This window comes from Hippichthys cyanospilos, chromosome 7 (genome assembly GCF_059441005.1).
Source record: "Hippichthys cyanospilos isolate Australia breed blue-spotted pipefish chromosome 7, RoL_Hcya_1.0, whole genome shotgun sequence".
Lineage (NCBI taxonomy): Eukaryota > Metazoa > Chordata > Actinopteri > Syngnathiformes > Syngnathidae > Hippichthys > Hippichthys cyanospilos.
In genome coordinates, this window is record NC_142375.1 from 21,238,977 (window position 1) to 21,253,923 (window position 14,947).

Below are 14,947 nucleotides of genomic sequence, written 5' to 3' on the forward strand. Positions count from 1 at the left end.
ACGCGTTAATCTGGGATTTAAAACCAGGAGATTATCTCTTCACCACCTGCATCTAATTATCCCGCCATTAAGAGTCAACTAATTAGTTTCGTTTAATGGCTCGATCCAAACATATCAATAATAAAAATGTGTGCTGACTTTTGGTTTTACATCCCCCGTTTTTGATGCCGTGCGTACCGATTTCCTTCGCAGGAGTCCCGTGAGAAGGGGGCGGGGTTTCTGCGTGACGTCACAGTGCGCGTGGACACGTGTTCACTCGCCGTCCAATGGGCTTTGCGAAGAGAGAGCATCGAGACCCCCCGCAAAGCGAAGAGGTAGCCAGGATAGCGCTCGGCTGCCACTGCACACTCGGACCCCCACCGTGCATTCTAATCCCAATTATTCGTCACTAATATTAATTTTTGAAGCCCCAAGCCGCCTCCGTCGTCTGCCAACATGTCCGTAGCGGGTCTCAAGAAGCAATTCCACAAAGCCACTCAGGTAAGTGAGAACGTCCTACCTAATGTCGTGATGTTTTTGTTTTTTTATTTACTATTATTTTTATCATTTTAAAAATATTTTTGTGCCTGCGTCGGCGAAGGCTTTGAGTCTGACTCTAAACATGTTATGTCTTCGGAATTCCCACCTAATCGCCGCATACCCGCCGTTCATCCTACCCTTCAGATGACATTCTGCGTCACGTGACCTGGGTTTGGCGCGTTTAACGGTTTTTCATTATCACCGTTATTATGGCGCACGCGCGCGCACTCGGCGATGGAGGTGTTACGCAATCGTTAAGTGCGACTGGCCGGAAATCCTCTCCTCGCCTCTCAGCTGCGGCACGACATGACCTGAGCGCCCTCTAAGCATTTCCGGCCGAGGGACACTTCATTAGGCACACCTCAAATAACTATGGAATCCTATGCGGATCGTATTTACACTTTGAAATGTATGGAACTGGCATTTATTCATTCTGGGGGAGAAAAAAAACGTCTGTTACCTGTGTAATTTATAATAACAAATTAATATCATTATAAAGTAGGGGGAAAAACGGGATTGGCATCAATAGTCTACCTTCTGATGTGTCTACGTTTGACCACTAGGGGCAGTGTAACAGTCGAATAAATGTTGAATAAATAGAAGACAAAAAGACTTGCTGATGCACTTGCTGTAAATTAAATCATTTTTCACAGAGGATAAAGAATATATGCGAGTGAATTTGCAGATATGTCTGTCTACATTTGTTGCTGCACCATTTATGGCATATATATATATATATATATATATATATATATATATATATATATATATATATATGAAATAAGTGGACTTCCATGCAGCAACGTCAGTCAAAACAAAACTAATTTTAAAGGCACACTGTATGGAATTTAGCACCATCTTGTGGTGGTTGAAAAATGTGTTTATTAGTTTAGTTTCTGTCACATCAATGTACATTGTGTGAATTTAAACTGTAAACTCCAATAACAGGTAAAACAATATGTTCTATCACTTCAATGTACTATATATATATATATATATATATATATATATATATATATATATATATACACTTTTTTTTTTTTTTTTTTTTTACATCAAAGCTCTAGTTACCGGTAATTCCATGACATTGTTTGCGCCATTTTTGGCCGCCATTTTTTCTGCAACAAAAGGAGAAGATCTTTATGATCACAACATGGTGGTCGCAAGCTCAAAAATCAATGCATTCTATTAGCTGACCACTAGATGGCACTGAATTTTACCCACTTTTATTAAAATCCGATTTGTTTTGTGTAATTTCGCGCAATTTTGAATATTTTAAGCACCTCAATACGGACATTTACAATGCTCTTAATTTTTTTACGATGAAAGTGGTCTCATTTTGAACATGGAAGTATGCCACGTGTGCCCTTTACATTCTGACACACATAACACGAGCTTCACATAAGGTCAAATCTTAATATCCACAATTAAAATCTTTGTTGATGCTCTTTTATGCTCGTGAGCCATTTTGGTGGTTATTTATGTGCTGGTGAGAGGCTTTTTTTTTGCCGATTTAAAGCAAATAACGCTTAAAACAGCGTCGTTACCAGAAGTGTTTGAGGACGTGAGTTGTTAAATAGAAAGGAGAGAAAAAGCTGCTCTTGACCGCGAGTCGGTTAATCACGAGCTCATTTCTGAGCTCCAGATCGAGTGGTCGGAGTGCGGCAGGTTTATTGTCGACCATCGGCTGCAATTCCGAGACTCACGCACCAGTGCGTGCGTGTGTGTGAGAGACAGTGTGTGTAGCTATAATTATGAGGCGGCGTGTTTCAGCGTTGTAATTCTTATTCCATGTCACACATTCGCCGTATGAAATCTTCATTTAATGATTCTGCGGGGAATGCGTTAAGTCACATTCGATCATCGTCCAATAAATGTCAAAGGAAAAACACGGAGAGAATAGTAATATAGAATTCCTACTTGTACTTGTGCAGTACCGAACAATGACGTTTAATTGACTAGTGTTTTTTTTAGAACTCTTGACACTCCTGTTATTTTTATTTTGCAATGAATAGCAATAATGTCTCTGGGTCAAAATGACCCGGAGATGTAAGTAGTTATTCATAATTGTCCAAAACTGGTAATGGAAAGACACTCACAATATCACAGAAGCAATTCATAATTTTTTCCCCTTTGTTATGTTTATTTCTCCAGAACAATAAAAACATACTGGGTCAATTTGACCCGGGGGTTTTCGCAGGGTCAAGACTTGCTTTTACAGTATAGATTTGAATTGGAATTGGGTTAGGGTTCATGTTAGGGTTTGAGTTAAGCAATCTTCCGTGATGGTTAAGGTTAGAGTTAGGGACTAGTGATGCAGTATGCCAATAATATGTCCCTACTATGATAAAACCCGTGTGTGTGTGTGTGTGTGTGTTTGAGTAGCATACAAATACACACTTGCGAAGGTGTGTGTGTATGTCCGATGTTGTTGTGAGTGATGGCGTAGCTTGCAGCCTTCCGTTCATCCATTAAGAGTGATTGTTTGGCAGGAAGAATGTGGAAGTGGAACAGTAGTCAGGTGTGTGTGTGTGTGTGTGTGTGCGTGCGTGTGTGTGTGTGTGTTGGGGGGGTGCAGATTGCAAAGCGGTGACTCATGCCGCCTGGATGCTCAGCAAGGAATACTGCAATACAGCGTAAGGTCCATCAGGCTGGGAGATAGCAGGTGGGGGAGGGACAAGGAGGTTGGGTGGAGTTGGGGGGGGGGGGGGGGGGGGGGGGGGGCGTTTCCCGAGGAGCTGGTGATGAAACGACGAAGGGATTCAGCGAGGCTTTCTGCTGCCTTTTTAATGGGATGCTTTTTATCAGTTGAAATCTTCACAGCCACCAGCACACGGTGCTCTTGGATTTGGAGCTCTCCAATTTTGTTTAGCAAAGAGCTTCGCTATGGCTCACTACTTTGTTGCTATCGTTAGCTCGTTACAGTTGCAGGTTAGTGCTTTGCATTTATGTAGTAGGCTAAACTTGAGCAACTTGTGTGGAAAGCAAGCTCCTTCTCGCACAGAATTGATACCACTACATTTACCAAAGGTTAGGGTTAAGGTTAGGGTTAGCGGGACTATTTTTACACCAACAACTCGCACATAATCGTCCATTTTCTCAACTTCCTCCTGAATTTGCCCTCCCATCACAACAGGAGCCTATCAGATCATCCCAAACACAATGACAACCAATAGGAGTGCATTTCAGGGTGTGATTGACCTTTGTTTTACAAAATGAAAACAAGACCTAAAACATGCAATCGGTGTCTGTTTTATTAAACTTTAGAACCTTTCAAACGTCATTTGCATCACCAAAAAAAATAATCGACATAAAGTGTCCTCTTTTGGATCATAGAAGAGATCTGTTATCAAAAAGCAATCACTTAATTATCATATATTTGTCCACAAAACATAATCAACATAAAGTGTCAGACCCGTTCTCAAAAAGAAATCATTATCAATGTTCGTCCACAGATAAATATTAAACATAAAAGGACCTCTTTTGGGATTAAACGAAAGATTTGTTCACGAAATAAATCATGAACTTAATTATTGTTATGTCTGTCCACAAAAAATAATCAACATAAGGTGTCGCAACTGTCCACAGAAAAATATAAAAACATAAAGACAAAAATCAACCTGATGAATCCTATTAAAATACATCTAAAAAATTTGAATGATAATTGTTTAATATATCCAAAATTTGGATCATTATTTTTGTACACAAAATCTGGCACATCCAACTGCAATCACATAGAAATGTCATCAATTGAACATTTTACGTTTTAATCGTCTGCTGGAAATTTCAGCTCCCTAGTGTTTTTTTTTTTTCTCATTGATTCTTTTATGATATAATAAAAAAAAAAAAATTAAAGGAATTTCCTTAATTTGTAGCACAATGCCACAAGGGTTAAAGACTCATAAATACGTCTTTGGGATTGAACGAAAATTATTTGGATTTGAAGGTGTTTCTACATTTTTTACCGGTACTAGACGGGCTGTTCCTCCAATTTCTGCACGATGCGGTCATGTGACGTAAATGATCACGTTCATCATGTCGCTAGTGCTAATATGTCAGAGGACAAAACCTCACTCGAGTCTACAAACTTCCCGTTATTACATAAAACCGTTTCTCATTTCCTTTTTCCGTCCGCGTTAACGTTTTCGTTCGACTTTGACTCTGGCGTTTTTGTTTTTTTTTTGGACTTCTCCCTGCAGAGGTGGATCATTCCATCTTGTGATTTAAAGCCTTGTTTACACAGCGCTACTGTTACTGCTAACAGATCAATACTGCGCCACTTTTCGGCGCCGTTTTTCTGGGGTCCAACTTGAAGGGCAAAAAAAACACATCAAAACAACAATGGCGCCATGCGGAGATAGCAGAACTGCTCGGCTGTTTTGTACGATGCTTCGCGAGTTTTTTTTTTTTTGGATTATCAGATCTTAGTGGAATATTTCTTCCGTGAAACGCTAGGTCGCTATAAGCAAGATGGCGTGACATCGTTTATTCGTTTTCTGGCTCAGCTGATGAAAAATCGCGTCATCGAATAACTCAAGCGACGCGTTTGAATCGCGGTCAATGACGTTTGCGTAAATGGGTGATAGGGCGACATCTATAGGACGTGTTTGGTGCGAAACGTGACGCGAGAGGTAAAAACAGGAAATGGAAATATAGCACACATTTTCAGAGTAAGATATAACGGAACATTTAGAACGAAAGCACTTGAAGAATTCTTAACAGGAAAATAAACGCGTGTGAGCAAGGACGGACTCAAAAGTTGGGTCAGTCTGCTGGGTTTTTTTCTTGAAACCAAGAAGGTAACAACCTTCCTTCAGACCTCCAGATTAAAAGCAGATTACTTCAAAATAAGATAACACAAGGACGTAAACAATACAAACTGTTGCGCTTGAAAAATTCCTAACAGAGAACAAATCTCATCTTTATGCGCCTTTGTGAACACAGATGCATTCAGACGTTGGTTCGCTCTGCTTGCTTCTTTTAATGGATATAATGTGGGATAACCTTGGTTGACAAAAGCTGCTGAAAGCAACTTCTCTGACTGCTAACACACAACGGATTCCGTTTGCTCCCGCGCCCCCACGCACCCCATTACTATATTTAGTGTAAGAATGTACGTTTACTAACTGTATATATATAATATATAAATATATAAATATATATATATATATATATATATATATATATATATATATATATATATATATATATATATATATATATATATATACATAATGTATACATAATGTATACTGAATACACAATTTAGCAAAACGTAGCTTCATGTTCCAATTAATTTGCTCTTACTGCAATTCCCCAACTAAAGGGCGCACTAAAAATTTTAGGGTCAAACTCTGATATTTTCTATGTTATCGTGTACAGCCCGCGTGGCCAAATCCAGTCCTCGATAGAGCCAATCCAGCCTGTTTTCCATGTTACCCTCATCCGGTACAAGTAACCGTACAAGTAACGATTCAAGTAACCGTGATTATTATCTAATTTTTCGCAACGCTTGCTTCCCAAATTCCAAGCGGTTGATTAAGTGAAATACTTTTCAGGGGCGGAATTTGAAATGAAGCTGGATGTTTTTCAAGCGGCTTCCTTGAACTCAGTTAAGCCGCTCCCGTTGAAAAAAAAATCCGCTTGCAGTTTTCTCTCCTTGCGTCCAAATGAGTGAAATATCCCCACGCGCAAGGTCGGCGCATTCCCCGCCGTCGTTTTTATTCCCGGGGGTTGATAGGCTGTCTATAACCAGTCTATTTTTAGCGGCTGGCAATGGGAGCTCTGGTGCGCCCGTTTCATTTATTTAAAAAAAATGACGCGTCGTTTGCAGAGTGAAGATGTGCCGTTCTCTGCTATCCTCGTCTCGCGGCATCAGTATTCAGGCCACGGTTGATGTTTTATTCAGCGCGTGGAACCTTCCGGGGCGTCCACTTCTGCAGAGAAGAGTGAACTGAATTTTGAGGCCCTGAAAGGGAGATTCTCACCGTGTGTTTAGATCGACTTTGTTTTCTATGCTACGCGTAGAAACGGAAGGACAACGGAAGGACAGCGGGACCTTGACTTAGCGTTCGTCCACGGCTTTCTCTGGGTCTTGACCCCGCCCAATTCCTTATCCATCCGCCTTGGGACGTTGTCACATTGTGTTGCGTTCGAGGTGCGTTAAGTCCTTGAGGGTTTGTTTTTTTTCTGCCTCAGGAACCGGTTTATTTCGAGCTCGCTGCCAGGAAGAAGTCAAGCTAACCATGGGTCATATAAGTGTAACACGGCACTAATGCGAAAGAACAAACTTCAAAATAAACCTTAGGTTTTCAAAAATATCATGGACATCAATGACTTGGTACATTTTTGGTACAGGGGTACTCTCACCCGCATTTGAGAACCACTGCTCTAGTATTTGTAGCATTTTCGCTCCCATTTCAAGGTCAGCAGAATATTGAGTGCTATGCTTGTGAATATGGGAGCTGTCATATGAAAGATTGACTTCCATTCTTTAGGGAGAATTCATGTGGGTAATAACTAGTGGGTAATAATGTGGGTTTAACTTGAAGAACAAACTTCAAAATAAACCTTAGGTTTTCAAAAATATCATGGACATCAATGACTTGGTACGTTTTGGGATTTTTCTTGTTTGTCTGTTTGATTTGAAATCTCGAGTTACCCCAGGGGTACTCTCACCCCCATTTGAGAACCACTGCGCTAGTATTTGTAGCATTTTCGCTCCCATTTCAAGGTCAACAGAATATTGAGTCTATGCTTGTGACTATGGGAGCTGTCATATGAAAGATTGACTTCCATTCTTTAGGGAGAATTAATGTGGGTAATAGCTGTGTTGTAAGTGTGGAAGCACTGCCATCCGATGGTCACAGTTAGCACTGCAGTGCTCAATTGGCTTATATCAGTTAAGCATTAGTCAAGGGTGTCAGCTCCGGTCCATAAAAAAACGTATTTGAGCAGAATTTTATTATTTATTAACGTCGTTATTAATATTTCAAAAGACGAAAATTCTCATCCATGGCACTGAATGCGTCAAGGTGCCCGAGGATCATCATTAATCCCCGTGAGGTCAATGGTGCCATCTAATTGGACGGAGGCCGCTCGTCACTTTGCTCAAGGTTCATTCGGTCTTCCTGATTGGCTGACTGCATTGCTGAAGGGCACGAGTATATACTGTATTGGCAATACGTCATTATCCATGTGATGTTTACAGCCCGGGAGACCTTGCAGGATGGAAGGTCAACATTTTAGGCAGAGGTCAGGAACTCCACAGTTTTGACTTTGTCCATAATTAGCTTCCACCGAGATTAGCATGAACGGAAATGGAAACATCTCACTTTCAGGCAGCTGTGGCATCTCATCGTCAAAACGGAGGAATTTATCCTGTTTTTTTGTTCGTTTGTTTTTTGTGGTCTCCAGCTGGTCTTATTACGAAAAATGGTAAATCGAGGGTAACTCAAGTCGAGAAAATTTGATTAAAATTTGAGCGAAATTTGATTAAAAAACACACACACACACACACACAAGGGGTCTGACACACTTTTCAGGAGATATGAAAATGGATAGTTCGTTTAACTGTTGTGAAAGTTAGCAAGCCATTTTCTACTGTACACTTTTGATTGGTCAAAATTGAATATAATCGTATATAAAATAAATACATTAAAATATGTGGGCTGACAAATAATATAATTCTTTTTAATAAAAAAATAAATAAATGAGTTCACCTCTAGCAATGTTTGTCTGGCACCAGTAAAAAAAAAAAAAAAGACCGCCTATTTGTATATGTTTATATTTGGCATTGGATCAAACTCAAAATCACATTTTGGTGAACTTAATAAATATATATTTTTTTAAATGAATACAATTGGTCTGTTTTTTTTGTTTGTTTGTTTGTTTGTTTTTCCATATTTCGTTCGTGTCTGGCCCAAATTTCTTAAATCACATGTTGGTGATTATTTAATTGGTTTTTTTTGTGTGTTTTTTTTTTTTTTTTTAATGTTTATTGATTTATTTTTGAATGTACACTATTGGTCAGTCCATACGTGTGTGTGTGTGTGTGTTGTACAAAATATTATACCAATTTTTTTTTTATATTTTTTTATATTACATTATATTATACCAATCCAAAGTGTTGAAAATGGCTTGCATATATATATATATATATATATATATATATATATATTTTTTTTTTTTTTTTTTTTTTGAAAAAAAATATAAAAATTCAATTCACTACCAAGCAAAAAGTAAAAAAAAAAAAATTAAAAAAGTGTGCATAATTATTGCTTTCACTCCCTGGCCCCCAAATAATGATGTATTTAAAGTGATCATATATATTTTTTCCTGCCTCTGATTTGTTAAAAAAACAAACTTCAGTTTTTTTTGTTCTTTCTGAGTCTGAAAAGCCACAAGCTGGCATTTGTTGCGCCACGTGCCCCCCCCCCCCCCCCCCCCCCCCCGCCCCCCCCCAGACTGGATGATTCCGCCGGGATTACTCAATCATTAATCCCAGCGTGGTGGTTTTGCATCCTATTGACTGAGAGTCTGTGCAGCCTTAATCTTAGCGAACGTGCACGCATGACCGCGCCCGCTCTGTCATTTCATAGACAGAACGCACGTCGATTTTAACGGGCCTAAAACGCCTCCCGTTTGAAGGCGTTCATCAATCCTAGTTCCACTCTCATTTGTGTCAAGAACCTTCTAACCGGCACAAAGCATTGTGGGATGCTGAAAAAAGAAAACTTGAGTGCTGGTTCCATCAACGTCTGATTTATTAACACACTGAGTTGACGTACGTACCCCACCAAGGGGTATGCTTTTATTATATGAAAGGCCGATGAAGACATTTTTTTGAAACGCTAATTTTTAACGTTGTTGCCAGACGTCACCCCGCAACCCTTTAGTGCAGCAATGGCTTTTGTACCTAGGGCCAAATGAATAAATGAGCAGAAAGGATCCGTAACCAAACTGGAAGGTCAAGCTCCTGTCCGCTCTCCTCGTGAGAAAAAGAACCTAGTTGTCTTCCTTCCTGTGCGTTGGTTCTCAAACGTTCTCGGTTGCCTGAACGTAACAGCGGTGTCTCTAGGCCAGTGGTTTTCAAATGTGGGTACGGGTACCCCCGAGGGCAAGGGGGTAAGGTTGAGAACCACTGTTTAGGCATATTTTATTCAGCATTATTTTATTTCTGGCTCATCTGCCAGAAAATTATTCATCGTCCGTCAACCTTCATTGTCAGCGCACATTCGTAAAAACGAAAAAAGTATTTTGTCAAGGAGTGACTGTAACGCAAGTTAGCGACGTTGATTCATGTTCCAATCCATTTACTCTTAATTTGAAAACAAAACATGTACCATTCCAAATCATATTTGATGATTCCCGCGGAAACCCTTTTAAAATCTCACGTACACCCTGAAGTGCCTTCACGTGCCCCCATTTGAGAGTAAGCCCCGCCCCCATTTTCATTTTATAATCTTAAGGCTGAGTTGTTTTTTTTCTTTCTTTTTCAATTTTCAACACGATGAAAATAGCATTTGTTTCCGATTAAATTGTCCTGTAAAGCTATGGTACTGATAAGACTGATAAGCGATACCAAGCGACAGTGTGAATCATACAAAAACTCTGCAGAGACGTCCCCCTCTTTTATGAGGTCACCTGGCCCCAGGATGCATTGCTCCTTATTATTCCGGCAAAGGATGGTTGCGGTCCGATCGAACGTCGGCCGCGAAGAAGAAGAAGAATCTTCTTTTCTTTCTTGTTTTTCTCTTTATCGATCCGAGTATGAACGCGCGGCTGCGTTGTTGTCCTGCAAGGCCGCCCGCTTCCTCGCAGGCTCCCGCGAAAGACAATTTGTCCTCATCGGGCGTGATAATGAATGTTCTCGCCGGCCCGACGCCATCTTTGAGGCTTCGCTCTGTTAAATGTGTAATGCGCTCGGGGAGTCGCAGTGGGTTTGTTTGCTTAGTTTATTTTCGTCTTCCCGTTTGGCTCTAGCCTGGACTGCTTTGCGTCTCTTGGCTTAGCGACGCTTATATCGAAATCAGCGTCATCTTCCAGAATGTGGATTTGCAGGACTGTACGTACTCAGAAATCCACAATATGTCCTTCAAAGATGGCGGACGGGCGGGCGTTTATTTATTCAATGGAGTCTATACAGAAGGGAGATCGTTATCGGTATGAATGCGTTTTTGTATTATTATTGACAAACAAAATATATTTCCTGATAGGCGATGTCATCTACTATTGAATTGAAGATAAGGATTTTATGATGCATATTTACCAAAGGATAAGTCCTGAAAACATTTGTTATGGTCGTCTTTTTATTGCGTCGTAGCACTATGGAATCGTTTTAAAACTGAGTAGTCTATCGATTATCCCCCCAAATAATTGTGGGAATTCCTTTTCCTCCTTTTTTAATAATCTTCTTTGGTTAGACCAGAGTTGAAGTCAGTGGATATCACAAGTCTTTTTTTTGTAGACAATATACAAAATCTTTTTATCGTATTTTAATGCCTTTCATATTTAATTGGCAGCTGATTAATACATGTAAAATTCTGATATTTTTCATTGCGAGATTTTGTTTACAAAAAAAATCATTGTCCAAATCTTGGACCATATAAAGTTATTATAATTCAATTTTTTGAGATGCATTTGAATAGGATTTATGACATTGATTTTTCTGTAATTTTTTCCAACATTCCATAACGCAGCATAATGATGTATTGGTTATGCTTTAGGCTGAAACAGTAAATGTGTTCCACAATTTCAATGTTAATATTCCAATTCCAGTTCGGTCAGCTAGGTTAGCGGCAAAACTAGATGTCTTGGTGGGGGGCTAACGTTAGCAGATAGCCTACGTCATCAACGTTGCGTTTAACGTACTGTTTAACATGAGTTTTTTGTATGATACATCTTGACCACAAATATTTATAAACTACAGCAATTGCACAGTGGAAATTAATGTTAGCTTACCTTCTCAATAATGCTAATGGGGGGGGTAGACAGTTTCAGGTTAAAAATGCATTGTAATGGATTGCATTACTCTCATTTGTACGGACTAAAATATTACTGTTTTTTACGTGTAAAGAATTACACTGCTGCGTTACAGCAAAAAATCCAGTACCGCATTTCCCGCACTATAGGCGCAGCGGATTATCAGGCGCACCTTCAATGAATGGCCTATTTTAAAATACTTTTCATATCTGAGGCGCACCGCACTATAGGGCGCACAGAATAGAAGCTGCATTAGAGGCTAGGGTTGCGTCATGCATCCACTAGATGGAGCTACGCTAAAGCGAATATCAACAAAACAATCAAGTAACTGAGTCAAAGACATTATGATTATGATTTGGACAATCCGAAATGAAGAATAAAGATGGTAAAATACATCTTGATGACATAAAATTTCGTGATTTTATTTTTTTCCTCCCCATGAATGAAAACGTAAGATTTCTGCAGTGTTATAAGCTGTAGCGGATTATAAAGCGCACCGTCGGCTTCTGAAAAAATTGAAAGCATTTTCGGTGTGCCTCATAGAGTGGAAAATACGGTAATTACATTACTTTTGTAGTGCATTACTCCCGAAACAAAAATCACTGTCCTTTTCTAAATCCTTCTCTTCTAGCGTGTGTGAGCTGGCTCAGCCCCAGTTCTCATCTTCATCACCATCATCATCATCATCATTGTGCATCCCATACACACACATACACACACGTTAGGGCGCCATCTGGTCTGCCTCCCCCGCCGCCGTAGCGCCGTAGGGACGGTGTTGGAGCGTGCGCCGCGGCGACATTCTCGCGGCTGTCGTTACATAAGTCGGGCTTCGGCGTCACGTGACAAACGAGGAGAAACGCGGGAGTGGCTCGGACCGGGCGCGGTGCCGAAACGGTGAATTTGGGAATGTTTTTGAAATCGGCAGTGAAAACCTTGACGGAGGCGGTTATGACTAACAAATGACATTCGAAGGAATGCGGCTCGCTCGTTTGAAAACGGCCAGCGAACGGCTGTCGAATCTCCCCTCCGGTTGCCGATTGGATGTCGGGATGCGTTAGCGTCATCCTAAAAACGGAACGCCCGCCTGCGCGTCGGCGCCGGGCTCCGGGATGCGCAAAGGACAAAAGGATTTCCCTTCGTTCTATGAAGCCGTCAGCGTGACGACACCGTTGAATCCCTCCAAAATCCATTATGCTATCCCTCAAATATTAGCATTAGATTAGCATTAGCGCACAAAGTCAACAAACACTACCTACCGTTGTGTTCTCCCATAAATAAAGTTATACGTACATCAGACATGCATTAGTGTCCGCCAAGTCATTTGATTGGTGCTGCCTGTTAGCTAGTTTGAGGTCGAGAACATTGCGCTCTTCTTCTCTAGCATGACAAGCAAACTTTGGACGATGATTATTTTTGTTCACAAAATCTCACACGTCCAGCTGCAATCAAATAGAAATGTCAAAATCATTGTATTTTGGAAATTTTGCCTTTTAATCGTCTGCTGAAAGTTTCAGCTGCCATGTCTTTTTTTCCCCATTGACTTTTTTTTTTTTTATGATATCATAAAAAAAAAAAAAATCAAAAGGAATTTCCATGATTTGTAACATAATGCCGCGTTAATGAAAGCTCGCTAACTACTACAAAAATGGCATCGGCCATTTTTCATCCAGGCAAGCAATCGAGTCCAATGTCAAGATGGTCTTTGCATATGTTTCCTTTTGCCAAAGTACTGCTGTGATACGGCTTTTTCGCTTTGCAACAATTGGAAATTACCCCCAAACTTGTGAAAGCTTCTGTTTTGTGGGGGATTTTTTTCTCTTCTACGTACCTTACACATGTATTAGTGTCCTTAGTTACAGACAATGCTTCAACAATATTCCATAAGTATATTTGAGCGGAGCTGCCTTTTCGCTACTATGAGGTCACCAACTTCCTGTTTTTCTTCTTGACAATCATACAGTTGAATCAGAAGTGATTATAAATGTCAAAAACTTGCAAATAAATGTGGTCTTAAGGACCAACATAGGACCAATCATAGGTCTAGTTATCATTAAATTATATTACATTGGGGGGTGGCACTTCTCCGGAGGCAGCCATGTTTGTTATAGCTACGGACAATGGTAAATGTAGCACCTCCTGCTGTCCGTAATAAAAAACGCTCTAAATCCTACACGGTGTCCCTTTAATTACTCCTCCGGCGCCACGATCCGATCAGGGCCACCATGCAGGGTGACGAGTGGTCGGTTCTATTCCCAAGGTGTTTTAAGATGGCTCGGAAGGACTCCCTGTTTTTTTTCCGGCAGTCACCCGTCCCTCGGAATAACCTCGTTAATCACTCTTGTCGTTTTTAATCTGCCCTCTTCCACACCGTGTGTGTATTTAAAGGCAGGAAGCCTCCGATTAGAGGTCTGAGCGGGATGGGGAGGGGAGGAGTCGACGGAAGGGCGGGGGGGGGGGGGGGGGGTGAGCAGAGTGCAGACTCACATTGGGAGCCATGTGAGCCGCCCTAATGCTAAAAGAGTTCCGGGCCATATCTTTTCGTTTTGTGTCCACTATTATGTCCATTTTATCTCATCAGCAAAGTGAACTGCGTTCAACCCAAACACACAAGGCTAGAATGTCCTCTAATGAGGACATTAGGACTTAAGATACCTTGGATGTGTCAAAAGAAATCGATCAAACACAAATGTCCTCTACCGTGGACTCAAATGAGGTTAAAAACCCATCAAGCACAAACTAGCATGATCTTGAAATCAATCTCAGAAAAGATTGTGTGCCACCATCTAGCGGCCATCAGTGGAATTGCAGCCAAAATAAACAGGACTCTGAACTCTACACGCACCGTCGCTCACCTTTTGCAAGAGAGCAGTCGAGTGAGCGGTAAATAGCGCGGGCTGATGATGCGGGCGATGGTGGGTGGCGCGAGGCCCCCCCCCCCCCTTCGCTTGCCCGCAGCGTTTCCTCTTCCACATTTAGACCATTTAATCCCGTCTGATTGGGCCCGCCCGGGTGCCAGGTGCACGAGCGATGGGGCGCCAGGAGCCTTTCCATTGATGAAAGGAAACTCAATGAAGTCGAGGATGCTAACGTAAAACCCTTTGGTGAACAAAAAAAAGCAGTGGCGTGCCCCCCTGCACAGAAGATAAAAGAATAATGATGCAAATATTTTCACAGTATTTGACGGCGCCGTTTATGTTCAAGGAGCTCAAATTTCATTTTAAAATGCAACGATTCTGACTTTTCTATGTGATTGCAGCTGGACGTGCAAAATTTGGTGTACAAAAATAATCATTGTCCAAATTTTGGACCATATAAAATCATTCTATTTACAATTTTTGAGATGCGTTTTAATAGGATTTATGACTTTGATTTTCCTGCGATTTTTGCAACATTCCGTTGAGCGGCGCACAAACTATGTCAGCAAAGACAAAATTCTTTGTTGTTT

The 14,947-nt window shown here is 40.8% G+C and overlaps 1 protein-coding gene across 3 annotated transcripts in view; it reads left to right on the plus strand.

Moving 5' to 3' along the window:
- The first annotated feature begins 286 nt into the window (after positions 1 to 286).
- sh3gl2a (SH3 domain containing GRB2 like 2a, endophilin A1) overlaps positions 287 to 14,947 on the plus strand; it is a 29,047-nt gene continuing 14,386 nt past the window's right edge. For all 3 annotated transcript variants that reach the window (XM_088419098.1, XM_088419099.1, XM_088419100.1), the window contains exon 1: positions 287 to 480. In XM_088419098.1, the coding sequence (XP_088275224.1) occupies positions 436 to 480 (45 nt within the window). In that variant the 5' untranslated portion in view covers positions 287 to 435. The remainder of the gene's footprint in view (positions 481 to 14,947) is intronic.